Raw genomic sequence first — 17,280 nt, 5'->3', positions numbered from 1 at the left:
ACTAGATGAGCTATCTTTATGCCAAACAGCCCTGAAACGGAGGGGACTCTGTCAGGGTAGTCCAGTGAATCACCCTGTCTTGTTGATGAATGTAAGAAAGTAGAGGCTCTGTTCAACCTGGATTTAAACTTTCCATTTTGCTTCTTAGGGGATACAGCTGTAGCCTGCCAGACTGGCATTTTCCCTAACAGCTTTCAAATGTCACATTCCACTATAACACACTCACACACAGAAGCTGTTCTTTCCTTGTCTTCATTTTGAGAACACTCAGAAAAGTTTTTATATTTTGGAAAGACCCCTTTCACTCCCCACCCTTGAGTTTTCTGCCTTCAGGACATTAGTTCTTGAAGACAACTCCCCAGAGCACTAGTGGAAAGATGCTCGGCAGCTCCTTCAATCACATGAACCTCACATGTTCTGCTGCAGCTCAGTCATGCGTTCTGTGCTGGGGCTGCATGATGTTTGATTAGGCAGTCAGGATGCTGGCAAACCCAGTGCCTTTTCAAACTTTCACTTAGTACACTTTTCTTGTAGTTTCTCTTTAGATTCTCATAAAAACACAGGTGAAAGTTTGCACTTGACATAGGGAAAAAACACAAGTTGTGCATCTAAAAATTTTGCCCCAGAAACATTATATCTGCCATTTTGTGACCTTTTGATTTATAATAAGCAGACACTGAAATTCTAAAATTTCAAAGTATTTTTAAAGAATTGCTTAAAGATTTATTTTTTGAATTTAAAATGTTTATTTTTTAAGCTTTTCAAATACAAGAAGAATATAAAGAAAAAAAATTACGCATAATCTCATGTCATTGACAAAGCCACTGTTATTGCCATTCTAATTTTATAGTTGAGAAAACAAAGGAGAGGAAGAAAGGAAAGAAAATGAGCTTTTAGGGTTTTTTTTCTCAACTTTAAGAAAAAACTCCTTAGCGGGATCCCCCCAAATTTTGTAAACAATTGACAGATATTCATATTCCTAATAACACATATTGCCAGGAGTACCATTGCTGTTTCTGAACACCCTGCTGTTTCTTCAGTAAGCTTTACAGAGCTCTCATTTCCATGTCACAGAGGAAAACTACTTAAAATAACATTTTATGAAAGTTAGTATACTACATTACAAAAAATCTTGCAAAGCAGAGAAAAGAAGGAAATTACATACAACCCCAACACTTTAACAAAATCTTATTCATATTTTAGCATTCTTCCTTCTGTACTTTTTTCCCATTCTAATTTTTTTTAACTTTAAGTTCAGGGGTACATGTGCAGGATGTGCAGGTTTGTTACATAGGTAAACGTGTGCCATGGTGGTTTGCTGCACAGATCATCCCATTACCTAATGCCCAGCATCCATTAGCTATTTTTCCTGATGGTCTCCCTCCTCCTACCCCCGCTTCTGACAGGCCCCAGTGTGTTTTGTTGCCCCCATGTGCTCATGTGTTCCCATCATTCAGCTCCCACTTGTAAGTGAGAACATGCAGTGTTTGGTTTTCTGTTCTTGCGTTAGTTTGCTGAGGAGAATGGCTTTCAACTCCATCCATGTCTCTGCAAAGGACGTGATTTATGGCTGCATAGTATTCTATGGTGTATTTACACTACATTTTCTTTGTCCAGTCTATCACTGATGGGCATTTAGGTTGATTTTATATCTTTGCTATTGTGAATAGTGCTGCAGTGAACATACGTGTGCATGTATCTTTATAACAAAAGGATTTGTATTCCTTTGGGTATATACCCAGTAATGGGGTTGCTGAGTCAAGTGGTATTTCTGCTGGGTCAAATGGTATTCTTGTTGACATCACCAGGTCTTATTCAAAGGTCTAGAAAATTGATTCTGTGAGTAAACTCAGAATTAGACTAAAAAACTGGATCATACTAACCAAACTCCTAAGGGATTTTTCTATTATAAGAAATGCCATTGACGTGCATATCAGAAGTTGCTTTAAAAAGTCGATTCCTATAGAAAACCCTATATAAGAAGTCAAATTATAATCAGGTTTCTCAGTAAGCATAGACCATAGATGGGGTGAAGGATGGTAGTGGTGGCTAGAATGATTTTAATGGCTAGTGTCAACAAGCTACATGACTCTGATGCATTCACATAGGAGGAATAGATCTGACAGGTGATAGGAACGTGTGGGCTGGATGGACAGAGACCCTTCTCCATTGGACATGCTGGAGATTCACCAAACATTTTTCCACATTGGCCTCTCTTGCCTCGACTCCATGCACACTGCTTTCAATTCAATTCCATGATATTTGTTAAGTATCTTCTATGTGCGAATCCTTGTACTGGGTTCTGGGACTATAAAAATGAATAAAATACCAGGTCCTGCTCCTAATACCTCAAAGGCTGTTGGAGAAAACTGAACACATATATAATTACAAAATACTATATAATGAAGGCTTGACTGGTACAGGTCTAGGATATTTGGCTTGATGTCATGTCTGGCTTGCAAAATCTTAAGATCTAGCTTTGCCACTTAGTAGCTGTGTGATGTGAGCAATTTATCTAACTTCACTGGGCCTTAGTTTGCTTACATGTTGATACGGTTTGGATTTGTGTCCCTGCCCAAATCTCATGTCAGATTGTGATCCCCAGTGTTGGAGGAGGGGCCTGGTGGAAGGTGACTGGATCATGGGAGTGGAATTTCCCTTTTCTGTTCTCATGATAATGAGTGAGTTCTCATGAGATCTGGTTGTTTAAAAGTGTGTAGCACCTCCCCATGCTCTCCCTCTTCCTTTCTCAGGCCATGTAAGACCTGCCTGCTTCCCCTGCACCTTCTGCCATGATTGTAAGTTTCCTGAGGCTTCCCCAGCCTTGCTTCCTGTACAGCCTGTGGAACTGTGAGTCAATGAAACCTCTTTTCTTTATAAATTACCCAGTCTTAGGTAGTTCTTTATAGCAATGCAAGAACGGACTAATACACGTGTAAAATAGACAAGACAATACAGAGTTATGAAGTCTAAATGACATGATACATGTGAAGCTATTAGAGCAATGTCTGGCGCATGGTATGGAGATTAGCTATAATGACAAACTTAATTAAAACTCATTTTGGATACCAGCAATGAGACATTGGCAATCTACTGTTTCAAACCCAGCACAAGGGGGAACATGTAGTCCAAACCCTGCCCAGCACTTTAACACAAACATATCCCATGACAGGCAGGAAATACATTATCAGGAAAGACAACGCACTGAAAATATATTTTGTCTGAAATTTAGAAATATTTCCCCCAGGGGTGTTATATGATAGTGATATTTTTCTTACAATAGACACCTAACACCTTTTGCTATACATTCTAGGAGAAGTCCACAGATGCATTTGGGCAACTGCAACATCTTAGCACAAAAGATGTCACTTTGATTCACTCTCCACTTTCAATTCATGTGGTCTGGGTGGAGTTCCAGACCTAAGATATCACTTACATACTCTTTCTTTCAGTGACTGGTTCTGGAGAGGGCACATCACATAAGTTTTCCAGTGCAAATCTCAGGATTTTGCTGAGAATGCTGAGAAAAATACTCTGGCTTTTTTTTTCTTATAAAATATTTGAATCTGAAAGGTTTAGTAATCATTGGCATCCATCTTGTAATTATGAGGAGATATCTTGTCTGAGAATGGCATCAACAAAAAGGAAACAGACTGAAGAAATGATAGAGAGAATTTGAATCCTGAAGACCTTTGTTAGATCCCCTATACCCAGTTGCACATTTGGCTGCTCAGTTACATAATCCAACACGTTATCTTTTAAAAATTTAAGCCAGTTTGCATCAGGTTTTCTCTCATTTGCAGCCAATGAATTTTGATACAACTTCTACAAAATGTACTTAAAGGCCAGGCGCAGTGGCCCACGCCTGTAATCCCAGCACTTTGGGAGGCTGAGGCGGGCAGATCACGAGGTCAGGAGATTGAGACCATCCTGGCTAACACAGTGAAGCCCCGTCTCTACTAAAAATACAAAAAATTAGCTGGTCATGGCGGCACACACCTGTAGTCCTAGCTACTCGGGAGGCCGAGGCGGGAGAATGGCGTGAACCCGGGAGGCGGAGCTTGCAGTTAGCCAAGATCTCGCCACTGCACTCCAGCCTGGGCGACAGAGCGAGACTCTGTCTCGAGAACAAATAAATAAATAAATAAGTTTATTTTGTCCTATGCTCTTGGTCAAAGCAGATGCCTAATTTTTATTTTTCTCATAAAACTAATCAACAAATATACACTGGGCCCTTGTTACAGGGTCAGATGCCACAAAGTTTAAGACAATTCCTTGTGCTACAATCTAATTGGAATTTATAGTGTCTTTATTTTTTATCTCTTAATGGATACGTCTCCACTTCATCCAGATAGATTTTGATTGAGGAGTAAGTTAGTTATTTACTTCCTGTTCTCAACTCTAAGTCCATCCTCCTCTCCTCTGCTCTGATGTGCCAGGGCTGGAATTTTGACCAACTTCATTTGCCAGCCTTGCTTGCCAACTAGCTTCCTGTTAAGTTCAGTAAATGGGAAGCCCTTGGGGACTGGAAGGTGGGAGGGGGAATTATTTCCTGTTTCTAGTTCCTGAATTGTCATGCCTGTAGCAATATGTAGCAGAAAGGTAGCTGCTCTCTGTAGTTCTAATATTTGGCATCCACTTTTTTGCTCTTTCAGTCTTCTTATATCTTTATTACAAGTTCCTAATATTAAATACACTCTATTTTTATGACTGGACTCTGGCCGATACTAGTACTTGATACTAGGTGTGGTCCTAGGAAACAGATTCTCAAATTCTGACATTCTGGGATTGATTTGATTTCTTAGTGGTGTTGGATTGGTTTGAATTGAGAGCTGAACTCTTTGCCACTAGTAATCTATGGCATGCAATGGCATCACGATTGATTAAATTATTATCTATTCTTGCTAGGTTTGAATACCAAAGAAAGGCAAGTTTCTGGAGGCCAAGTAGCTGTTGCATTTAACCATTATTGTAGTAAAGATGATTATAAGGAATGTAATGTGGGATGGCTTTTCTGATTGCACCAGGGTGCTTACGGGAAGAAACTAACAAGTTTAGGGCTTTCACCTCAAATCATATTCAGAGCACCAGAGGACTTCTAAGACTGCCCTGAAAGTACCTCTTATTTCTTCTAATTACAGGAATCACTAGACATGAAAGACATGACTGAAAAATTCAACCCAAATCAATCATTCACAGACTGGCTAAGTCTCATATGTGAAAGTTTTCTCAGTAATTTGAAAGGAGTAGGACTCTGAGACTAGGAATGGGGACATTTTGGTGGATTTGGATGAAACTGAGAATGTTGAAACCCCCAAGCATCCCTGAGTTTCCCTTGATAGTGGAAGAAGCCTCTCATTTCTTGTCTGATGATATTAGCCTTTCCTTGTTTGAAAGCCTGTAATAAGCCCATATGAAGCACTTGCCTTGCAAGGGAGATCCCTATTCTTTCTCAGCCCCAGTGCTCCCAACTCTCATGGCCTTTATTTAGAGTCAGTTCCCAGAATATACGGAGGTGGGAAGAGCAGAGTCTAGCTCAGGAGGAAAAGTCTTATACTTCAAAAGAATCATAAGATTTTGTTAACATTAGAGGAAACCAGGCTAATATGTATGGGGATGAATTCTAAAGGTATTAGACCCAGGAGCACAGAAGATAACATTGAACTGGGGCCAAATTAAGGTAGTCCTGATATACTACACTTTCCAGATAGTTTTGGACTTAATGTTATAGATGATTACAGTAATGGTATCATGCCTTCATGTAGTTCCTTTACACATTGATTTTTGGCATGGTTATGTGCTTGCTTTGGATAGTGGAACATTATTAGCAAATGTGATACAAACAGAGACTTGGAAAGCACTTGCACATTGGGGTTTTCTTTCTTTTTTGCTGTTTTTGGATTAGCCTTTATGTTGAAGAAGCCTGGACTAACCTACTGAAGATACATGGTTTTACCAAAAGCCAGCACCAGTAGGAAGATATGAATGAAGCCATCTGAGACCAGCCATCTGGCAGCCAAACTGCCAACTGACTGCAAATGCATGAATGATCCCACTGACACTACGTAGAGCACAAATGAGTTGCCTCCACTGAGCCCAGCCCAAATTGTTATCCTATAAAATCATAAAAACATAAACAGTTGTTTTAAGTCACTAAGTTTTGGATAGTTTGGTATACAACAAAAGCTAGTTGAAACAAAGGTATTAGCTAGAGCAGCTGTGAATGGCACTATTTGCTTAGTTGATTGGCTGAAATTTGGACTCACTGGTAGGTTACATTTAATAGTGTTGAGTTGCCAGAATGTCTCTGGAATAATGTATATGAAGATTCTAATGGCCTAAGCCATTAGAATCTCTAAGGAGATAGAAATAAGGGAGTAATTTATTATATGTAACTGTGCCTCTTCCCTCACCACGCTTGGTCCTGAAAGAGCCTAAGGAATAGTTTCTTCTCTAAAGCATTGAAAAATGCTTTAATGGGAGAAGCCCCAGCACCCTTGAATATGTTCAGGCAGCTGCTTTCTATAGGCCAAGGATGAGGTGGGAAAAGCTGCCTGATTTCAATGTAGATGATGAGATCCCAGATTAGCAATCAGCATTTCTTACCAGCAGGAATAATCTTTGGTGGTGGTTGGCTCTAAGAATTAAATAGATGTGGGCCGGGCACGGTGGCTCATGCTTGAAATCCCAGCACTTTGGGAGGCTGAGGCGGGTGGATCACCAAGGTCAGGAGTTCAAGACCAGCCTGACCAACATGGAGAAACCCCGCCTCTACTAAAAATACAAAATTATTTTTGTATGGTGGCACATGCCTGTAATCCTAGCTACTCAGGAGGCTGAGGCAGGAGAGTCGCTTGAACCCGGGAGGCAGAGGTTGCAGTGAGCTGAGATTGTGCCATTGCATTCCAGCCTGGGCAACAAGAGTGAAACTCTGTCACAAAAAAAAAAAAAAAAAAAGAATTAAATACATAATAGATGTGTAGCCTACCAGAGCATTACTTGATCTGTATAACAGAAACCAGACCTGAGATAACACATGCATGGTGATATGTGCTTATAGTCCCAGCTACCCAGGAAGCTGAGGTGGGAGGATCACTTGAGCCTGGGAGGTCAAGGCTACAGTGAGCCATGATTGTACCACTGCACTCCAGCCTGGGAGACAGAGTGAGACCCTGTCTCAAAATTAAAATAAAGTAAAGTAAAATAAAATAAAATAGAATAAAATAAAATAAATACAGTTTTTGAAGATTTTGGCTTAAAAGGGTTACAAATTTTCTAAAGTCACATAATATATAAAAACAAATCTGGATAATACTGAATTGTTCTGCTCATCTATAATATTATTTTATGAAGTAAGTTTCAATATAAACTTGAAAGAAAACTGACACTATTTTTTCAAAAAATAGACATAATTTGTTAAACTCCATGCATAATTATTAAGGAGGAAAGCATTCATGTTTCTTGGATGCTTCTTATATGCTACATGCTTATTTTAATTCTTACAATAATTCTGTGAGAGAGGTGTTATTGTTAGGATATCTGTAAATAGATGAAGACATTGAGGCTTTAAAAAGTTGATCTTTTAAAAAATTGACTTATTAAGGAAAGATTATACAACTAGAGAATGAGTAGGGAAGGGAGAAACATTTAAACAAACTCCAAAATAACAATGTGCACAGCAATAACCAGGTTTTATAAGCAAACTTGAGGGTAATCCAAGATATGAAAACTTAAATTACCATGAAGTACCATTTTTTAACCTATTGACTTAGCAAAATTATATTTAAAAATATCCAGTGCTGGAAGGATGCACTGGTAGCAATGCCAACAGATGCTTTTCAAAAGTAAATTGACAGTATGACTCAAGAGCCTGAAGTGTTCACATTCTTTGACTCCATAATTCCCTTTTTAGGTATCCATCCTAATGAAATTAGATGTAAAAAGACATGCATTATCTGAAATAGCATGATATATCAGTTAGGACATTGAACTGTATAATTTGAGGACTAATTAAAGAGACTCTTTGTAGAGGTGTGGGCCGGGTGTAGGGAACTCTAAGGAATAGTGCAGTACCCAAGGGCTAGCAGGAACAGGTGTGTGTGTGTGTGTGTTCGCACATGTGTGTGTGTGTTGCAGGGGGTGAGGGGACACGTAGGCACCGAGACCTGAAAAGGGGATTGGAGAGAGCAGTTACTGGAACCCACAGGCAGATGGAGCCATGTGGAAAGGCTCATTCAACAACAGCTGTGACCTTTAGTTGAGAGAATTATCCAGCCAGCAGTGACCCTGGAGAGGGAGAGCCTGGGGAATAAATACGCCAGCATTACTCTTCTCCCATCCTCTGATCTCCTGCCAGGATCCCCATTGGCTGAACCCAATAAAAAGCCAGAGAGCAATGGAGCCCATTGATACAGTCCATACAAGTCAGCTTCATAGGACCCAAAGCAGGGAGGAGAAGGCTGGAGAGTGGATCTGGAGGGTCAAATGGAGGATATCCAGCACAAAAGCTTGTAACTAAAGTGGCAAAAAAAACCAGAAGCAACTGTAATCTTCCATTAATAGGGGAACAGTTAATTAAGTTTTATCACAGCCACTCAGTAGAATATTATGCAGCCATTAAAAATGATAATTGGGAACACTTGTCAGCAACATAAGTGTGAGCTTATGGTAGATGACAATTTTCTTTTTTTTTTGAGACAGAGTTTTGCTCTTGTTGCCAAGGCTGGAGTGCAATGGTGCTGTCTCAGCTCACCGCAAACTCCGCCTCCCGTGTTCAAGCTATTATCCTGCTTCAGCCTCCCGAGTAGCTGGGATTATAGGCATGCACCACCATGCCCAGCTAATTGTGTATTTTTAGTAGAGACAGGGTTTCTCCATGTTGGTCAAGCTGGTCTTGAACTCCCCACCTCAGGTGATCTGCCCGCCTTGGCCTCCCAAAGTGCTGGGATTACAGGCGTGAGCCACTGTGCCCAGCCCCAAATTTTTTAAAGTATAGAAAATTACACGTTGCAACCATAGCCAAACTTAAATACATAAATGGACAAAGAGCAGAAACAAACAGCAAACATGAAAGTGTTTGTGCTTGGATGATGAGATCATAGGTGATTTTTGTTTGTTTGGTCTTTCTCAATTCCTCAAACTCTCCTGAATGCTATTTTTGCTCCTTTTGTAAAAAGTACTTTTTTTTCCAGACTTAGAATTCATCTAAGTCTTTTAAGCATTGTCATTATGTATGTTTTAGCCCATTATATCAAGCCCATAAAAAGTAAAGGTGTTGGCTGGGTGCGGTGGTTCACGCCTGTAATCCTAGCACTTTGGGAGGCTGAGGCGGGTGGATCACCTGAGGTCAGGAGTTTGAGACCAGCCTGACCAACATGGAGAAACCCCACCTCTACTAAAAATACAAAATTAGCTAGGTGTGGTGGTGCATGTCTGTAATTCCAGCTACTCAGGAGTCTGAGGTAGGAGAATCACTTGAACCTGGGGTGGGGGGCAGAGGTTGCTGTGGGCCAAAATCGTGCCATTGCACTCCAGCCTGGGCAACAAGAGCAAAAGTCCATCTAAAAAAAAAAAAAAAAAGTAGAAGTGTTAATAGTAGCCATTCTTCCAATATATAATGAGTCTCAGAGGTGACCATGCATGAGGTACCTATCACGTTCCAGGTACATGGCAAAAATCTCACTCCTTCCCTGCTCTCTAGGAGTCTAAGGGGATGACAAAACCTGTGCTCAAAATCCTCATGATAAACTGAGAAAGATAACTGCTTTCTTTTTCTTTTCTTCTTTTTTTTTTTTTTGAGACAGGGTCTTGCCCTGTTGCCCAGGCTAGAGTGCAGTAGCGTGACCTTGGCTCACTGCAACCTCTGCCTCCCGGGTCCACGTGATTCTCCTGCCTCAGCCTCCTGAGTAGCTGGGATTACAGGCACCCGCCACCACTGTCGGCTAATTTTTGTATTTTTAGTAGAGACAGGGTTTCACCATCTTCGCCAGACTGGTCTTGAACTCCTGACCTCATGATCCACCTGCCTTGGCCTCCCAAAGTGTTGGGATTACAGGTGTGAGCCACTGCACCTGGCCCCTTTAAATTTTTTTATTTTTATTTTTTAAATTTTTTGCAGAGATCGGGTATCACTATATCACTCTTTCTATATATCTCTCTATATATGCATTTGTTTTTTTTTTTTTTTGAGACAAAGTCTGGCTCTGTCGCCCAGGCTGGAGTGCAGTGGTGTGATCTCAGCTCACTGCAACCTCCACCTCCTGGGTTCAAGCGATTCTCCTGCCTCAGTCTCCTGAGTAGCTGTGATTATAGGTGCGTGCCACCATGCCCAGCTAATTTTTGTATTTTTAGTAGAGATGGGATTTCACCATGTTGGCCAGGCTGGTCTGGAACTTCTGGCTTTAAGTGATTCACCCACCTTGACCTCCCAAAGTTCTAGGATTACAGTCGTGAGCCACCGTGCCTGGCCAGGTCTCACTATATTGAAGTAAACTGATGCTTAGAGGTCAACCAATATATTCAAAGTTGTATAACTCATACCTAGTTGAGCTGGGGTTTTAATCTCTGATGCCAGAACCCACACACCACCTACACTCCTATAGCACTTCCCTGGAAAAGAGTGAAATTAATTATTATAATAAAATTCTGGGATACATGTGCTGAACGTGCAGGTTTGTTACATAGGTATACATGTGCCATGGTGGTTTGCTGCATCTATCAACCTGTCATCTAGGTATTTATCCTAATGCTCTCCTCCCCTTTCCCCCCACCCCAACAGGCCCTGGTGCGTGATGTTCCCCTCCTTGTGTCCATGTGTTCTCATTGTTCAACTACTACTTATGAGTGAGAACATGTGGTGTTTGGTTTTCTGTTCCTGTGTTAGTTTGCTGAGGATTATGGTTTCCAGCTTTATCCATGTCCCTGCAAAGGACATGAACTCATTCTTTTTTTATGGCTGCATAGTATTCCATGCTGTGTATGTGCCACATTTTCTTTATCCAGTCTATCATTGATGGGCATTTGGGTTGGTTCCAAGTTTTTGCTATTGTGAATAGTGCTGCAATAAACATACGTGTGCATGTGTCTTTATAGTAGAATGATTTATAATCCTTTGGGTATATACTCAGTAATGGGATTGCAAGGTCAAATGGTATTTCTGGTTCTAGACCCTTGAGGAATCACCACACTGTCTTACACAAGGGTTGAACTAATTTACACTCCCACCAACAGTGTAAAAGTGTTCCTATTTCTCTGCACCCTCGCCAGCATCTGTTGTTTCTGAAATTAATTATATTGATCAGCAAAGAGACCACACAGTATAAAAATACCACTTTAAACCCCATATGGTAGGAAATCAGGGCACATTATAGTGTGTAACAAAAAATATAGGTTTGTTGCTCTAATTCCATCCCTTTCAAACTGAACAAGCAGCCTTAACCAAATTACTTAACCTCTCTGTGCCTTTCCTTATCTGTAAAATGGAGTAATTAATAGTGTGTTTTTCAGAGAGTTTGGGGATGATTCATTCCAATAGTATGTGTAAAATGCTTAACAATATTGGGCAATAGCAAGTACTTGATAAATGTTAGGTGTTAAGATACCATGCTGTAGTATAGAAAATTTCTGAAGCTAAGACACAATGCCTCATGATTTTCTCCCCTGACAGAACCCAGATTTCAGGATACTACAGCTAGGTTGCTCTCTCCCTATTTGGTAATCTAAGAGATAGCCCCAATCTAGGAACAAAGATGGGAATATTTTGACAGAAGCCATTATGCCACTGGGTTCCTAACAGAGTTAAACAAAACTACCCAAGCATTCAGCACCCCAATCACGTATCTGGGGCATGGGTGGGGGTAGGGGCAGCACAGGTGGGCTTGCTTCCAGGGAAGAAGGCCTTGTCTCCTGCCCTGCTCTCTGTGGTGTTAGGAAGTGCTCCTCCTCCAGCAGGAGCCCCAGATCAAGCATCCCTAGGACCCAACCCTGCTGAAAAGTGCATCCAAGTTTGCCTCAAAGGCCTTCAAATCTTTGGGAGCCAAATGGCATAATAGGATATTAAACTTACTGACTTGCAAGACCCTGAGCAAACCTCTTACCCAAAAGTAGAATATATGAAGAACGTTGAAGAATAACAATTGAGTTTTATTCTTTAAAGGCATTCTCTGATTTACATGAGAATTGAGAAACTGAGATGTATGTTTTGTCTGTTAGTCAATTTCACAACCTTTCATTCCCATGAGCCCCAGATTTTGCTCATTTAAGGAGCTTGCTTTAGGCCCACCTACCTAAGTCTGTTATACTAGCTAATGTGCCCATTTGAATAGTTCAAGGGTCAGCTAATATTCTGAGCTTCATGGCTCCAGTATAAAGAACAAATTTAACAAAATTAAGCTGTTACTGTAGCCGAGTTACCCTTCTGCTCCACACATGTAGTGGGATCTTGCAGAATTTCCATAGTGACAATTATCAAAGGCCTTGACTCCTTAGCATTGCTGTATCACAGATGTGCAAACTGAGGCACTGAAAGGTCAAGTTTAAAGTCATACTGAGGGCCAGAAAAGGAGCCTTAGTTTGGGGCTTTTGCCATTTTAGCTACTTATCTGAAATTGCTGCAGATACAACGTATGAGCATATCAAATATTTTTGACTGTACATCATTGATTTCTAAGGTAAAAAACAAATAAAAAGAAACCAAGAATTTTTAAAGGAAAGATGTAATTAAAAAAAAAAACCACCATTAAACATGGTGCTGTTACAGGTTAAAACAAATGCTTTGTGACTTAGACCTCAAAAACAGAGCTTGATGACTTTACTCCACAATTTGTGCACTTAGTGTATATTTAAATGCTCTCTGTAATTAGAACAACTTCAGATGCTATCAAGATTCCAGTAAGCCATGAAACATGTCAATTATGATTTGAGTTTGTGCAAAGCCCTGTCTGTGAGCTCATAGTCTCAATAGCCTCTTCTAGTACCCAGAGGAAGCTGTAGATAAAAAAATAACTCTATTGGCAACCCATCTGTTTCTGTAACTGGAAATTTCCACACATCTCTGCTTTTGGAAATCACTTAGAAAACTTGAGGGGAAATAATTCCTTTTGCTTTCAGTCTGGCAGCAATAAGGAGCCTCAAGGAATTCTGTGGGTCCAGGATCCAGTGGGGTAATTTTGTAAAGTGCAGTAGTGCTTGCTCAGAGCCATAGGCTCCAGAGGTGAGTCCAGATCAGTGAAGGGGCAGGTTTCATGGCCAGGTGTTGGCTAGTCTTGTTGCAGGTTTCAGATTAAAGTGCTGGGTCATCCAAAGGCATTTGAAAAGTGCAAATGGCAAGCTCTGCAGGCCACTGAATTCTTGTTCAGAGTCCAGAAGCTTCTTCAGATGCCATATCCGGTCACCCTGGCTCCCAAGACCACAGGTTCAGATCTGGGGAGAAAAGCCCACAAATAAGAAAAATCATTTTTTATGATTAGAAAATATATAACCTCCCCAAAATTTGAGTGAGGAACTATTTTTTTTTTAGAAAAAGTTTATCTAGCTGGAAGCAGCGTGGTTTAAAACTTTTCGTTTAAAACTTCTTTCCACAGTTTTTACCATTGCCCTAGTCCGAGTCTTCAGCTTCTCTCCTCAGACCTATTGCAAGAGCTGCTCCTCTTCCATTCTGTGGGCCACACATAGCTCAGTAATATTGGAGCACATTTCAGGGGCCTCTCCTATCCAAAACCTCTTATAGTTCCCTATTGTGTCAGATATTTCTACTAATTCCTGCAGACTCATTATTCACCCTGCTGCGCTCTATTCATGCTCCAGGATGGTGGCATTGTAGACTGCATCACTGGATTCCTCCCTCTGTCTTTGACTGGGCTCAGTCTAGGGGGTAAAGAGGGTTGCAGTGGGTTGAGAGTGAGGTTGGGGTATCTATTCCTCAGCAACCTCCCAGACAAGTTGTGGGTTGACTTTGTCCTTCTGTTAAAGGCCACAGGTCCTGCCAGGTGGACCTTTCTCATTGCCATTTTTACTAGGGTTCTGGGAACTGCTCCCTCCCCTTTCTCCTTCAGACCTAGGAATAGTCACCTTCCCTGCCTGCTCTTGCATCCTGGCATGCTCAGTATCCCTTGCTGGTTTCCCTTAATGCTGCACACACCTTTGTAAATTAAACTTGCCTCAGTTACCTCTTCTAAGCATGCCCTCCATTTCCTGCTAGGATCTAACTGAAGCACTCTTGGTTAGTAAGTAAAATCTAACCTTTGCCTGGAATTAGTGGTTTACAGTACATCCCCTAACAGTCTTTCCCCCTTATCTCACACCTGGCTTTCTCTCTGAACGGGGTCACGTGCACTTTCCCACACCTTCCTGCCTCTCTGCCTTTCCTCTTAGTGTCTCCTCTAACTGGAAGAGTTTGCTGTTTCCATTTCTTCCTGATTCAAAAGTCACCTCCTCCATGAAACCTTTCTTCTTCCCTGATTATCCCCAGCTTAAAGTGATATTTGTCCCCATCTCTGAACTTTCATGTATTGTTTGTCCCTCTTATATGAGCCATAGAGAACCATAAAAATACACAGACTTTTCATACCATTAAAAATTCATGGGCACAGGTGAGTGAAGCTGTTAGTGACTCCTCTTGCTAATAGCACTCTCCTCCCTCCCTGAGACAACTGTGCTGCCTGAAGAAAGAAAGTGTGAAGTTGCCTGACATGGGTTGGGTATTTCTGAGGATTGATAAGTAAGGTGGGCTTCAGGATGTAGGGATAATGTGAGAGCTACATGATTTTCCAAATATGTTCCAAGAAGCACAAGGTATCTTAGAACAGTGGCCGCCAACCTTTTTGGCACCAGGGACTGGTTTCGTGGAAGACAATTTTTCCATGGATTGGGTGTGGGAGTGGGGGTAGGCTATAGTTTCGGAATGAACCTGTTCCACCTCAGATCATCAGACATTAGATTTTCATAAGGAGCACACAACCTAGATCCCTCATATGTGCAGTTCACAATAGGGTTCACACTCCTATGAGAATCTAATGCTGCTGCTAATCTCACAGGAGGTAGAGCTCAGGTAGTAGTGCCCGCTCGCCTGCTGCTCACCTCCTGCTGTGTGGCTCAGTTCCTAACAGGCCACTGGTACCGGTCTGCGGCCCAGAGGTTGGGGACCTCTGCCTTAGAGGCCTTTGTAGGGACAAATATGATATGGACAAATAGCCTATATGATAGGGTGATTATATCCTCCACTCTAATTTCACCACTATTTTAATTTGCTTGACATGTAGGAGTTCCGTCTAATATTTCCTTTGCAAAAGGTTTATAGTGGCAAAAGAAAAAGAAATTGGAAACCACTGAAATGGGAAAGGGGAAAGGAAACACACCCATGTGGAATGCTGATGCTGTGGTCAGTTCTCAGGTGGAAGTTCTTAGAAGGAAGACAGGATACTCATGAAAACAAACAAAACAAAACAAAAAAACATAAAGACTGGACCAAAAGTATATAGAAAGCTGGCTTCTTTTTGTTTTTACCCAAATTGTGTGAATGAGAACTGTTTCTTGAGTACCTTATCTGTAACTTAATTGTAAGAATCTTGGATGACTGATAAATTCATCCTTCTAGTTCCCACATGGCCTGACAGGGTCTTGCAAATAGCAAACACTTAATACAGGTTTGTAAGTGGGTGAATGAATGAATAAATGAATGAGTAGCACTATGCTGGGAATCATGACTTTGTTTGGTCTGCTACTGTTTCACTCAAGGAAGTCACTTAATATCTCTTAGCCCCCAATGTCATAATCTGTGAAATGAGGTAGCTAGGATACATGGTCTGTAAGCTCTAACCAAGGCTTGATGACTGTAATAACTATTTTGTAAAGGATAGATGATATATAGCTATGGTATCATAATCCATTCCTAAAGTTTTACTGTTTATCTGCTTGTCTGCATAAGAGGTAGAATGGCTAGGCCCAAATAGCAGCACAGGTAAAATTAGATACAAGAACAATTTCCACAAATGGAAAGGGCAGTGTGTCACAGACAAGGACTCAGTGGGTCTGAGTTCTAGCTCCATTTCTTACAGTAAGTTATGAGATGACCTTATGCAAGTCACTTCAGCTCTTACATCCTTAGAGTGTATCCATCACATTTCGCTGTGCTAGGAATCTTTGAAAGGCGACTAAGACATTGGTAGGTGTCCTTTAAAGAAGGTATAGCATTGCCCTTCCTAAAGTTGATAAGGACTGATGAAGAGTCCTATATAATGTATTTGACTACTGGGATCTAGAGAGGTGAGTGGGGATGGTTGAAATGGCTTCAGAAAGTATTATTATTCTTCTTAAAAGTAATACATCAGGGCACTCAAAAATGTAGTGAAGTACAACAAAAATTCAGAAAACATAAAAGTAAAAAGCAATACTTGGTTCCATAATCCAAAAACATGATTACAGGCATTTTCATATTTTTACTTCTGTTTTTCTGGAGGAAGGGAATATGGTGAGTCTATAAATAACATTTTTAATAGGACATGAATGATACATAAGTATATTTTTATTTTGCAATTTTTCTATTTTTTTATTATATAGAAAGTATTTCCCCACATTATTATTCCTCAGAAATAGAAGTTTAAATGGCAACGTAGGGTCTATTTATTATAGGTTCCAGTTTTTTCCATGTTGTATTAGAGTAAACTAGGTAATGCTGTAGGAACAAACAACTCCAAAATCTCAATATAAAAAACAAAACTTATTCTTGTTCATGTTCCATGTACACTGAGGGTCAGCAGGGTACTCTGTCAATTTTAGTTACTCAGAGACTGAGACTGATGGAACAATTACTACCTAGAATGTTACTGGTTACCATGCCAGATGGATAAAGAAAATATGGCAAAGCATATGCCAACTCTTACATCTTCTACCCAGAAATAACACGCATCACTTATGCTTACATTTAATTGACCAAAGTGAGTTACATGACCACACTTAACTACAAATTAATTACAGAGAAGTGCAATTCTATCATGTGCACAAAGGCAAGAGATCCAGGAAATGGTGAAACAGCACTAATACTGAACTCTACTAGACATTTTCACAAGTCAGGTCTTGCTTCAGTTGCTGGTTAGTGAAGCAAAACCAGCAAGCCCTATGCTTCTTAATTTGTAAGAGAAAATATTCATCTGAATTAAAGTCTTGTAAGAAGTACATGCAAGGGACATGTCCAGGCCAAGTCCCAAGACTCCATCTCCCAAGATGCCAAGTCACAATATGAGAGTGCGGGATGGCTTCCCGGGCAGCCTAGATCTGTACACTCGC

General features: G+C 40.7%; 2 protein-coding genes across 4 annotated transcripts in view; one reads left to right on the top strand and one right to left on the bottom strand.

The window, feature by feature from the left end:
- The window catches only part of PLGRKT (plasminogen receptor with a C-terminal lysine), a 258,459-nt gene that overhangs the window by 52,514 nt on the left and 188,665 nt on the right, over window positions 1-17,280 (top strand). The window lies entirely within an intron of this gene.
- The window catches only part of PDCD1LG2 (programmed cell death 1 ligand 2), a 63,133-nt gene continuing 57,945 nt past the window's right edge, over window positions 12,093-17,280 (bottom strand). For 2 of the 3 annotated variants that reach the window (XM_012500743.2, XM_012500744.2), the window contains exon 7: window positions 13,100-13,419. In XM_012500743.2, the coding sequence (XP_012356197.1) occupies window positions 13,388-13,419 (32 nt within the window). In that variant the 3' untranslated portion in view covers window positions 13,100-13,387. Of the gene's footprint in view, window positions 13,420-17,280 lie in introns of all 3 variants that reach the window. The other variant, XM_003273827.4, reaches the window with a different exon arrangement.

Source organism: Nomascus leucogenys, chromosome 1a (assembly GCF_006542625.1).
Source record: "Nomascus leucogenys isolate Asia chromosome 1a, Asia_NLE_v1, whole genome shotgun sequence".
NCBI lineage: Eukaryota > Metazoa > Chordata > Mammalia > Primates > Hylobatidae > Nomascus > Nomascus leucogenys.
The sequence above is the reverse complement of the archived record's forward strand: the minus strand, read 5'-3'. Positions and strand labels throughout refer to the sequence as shown.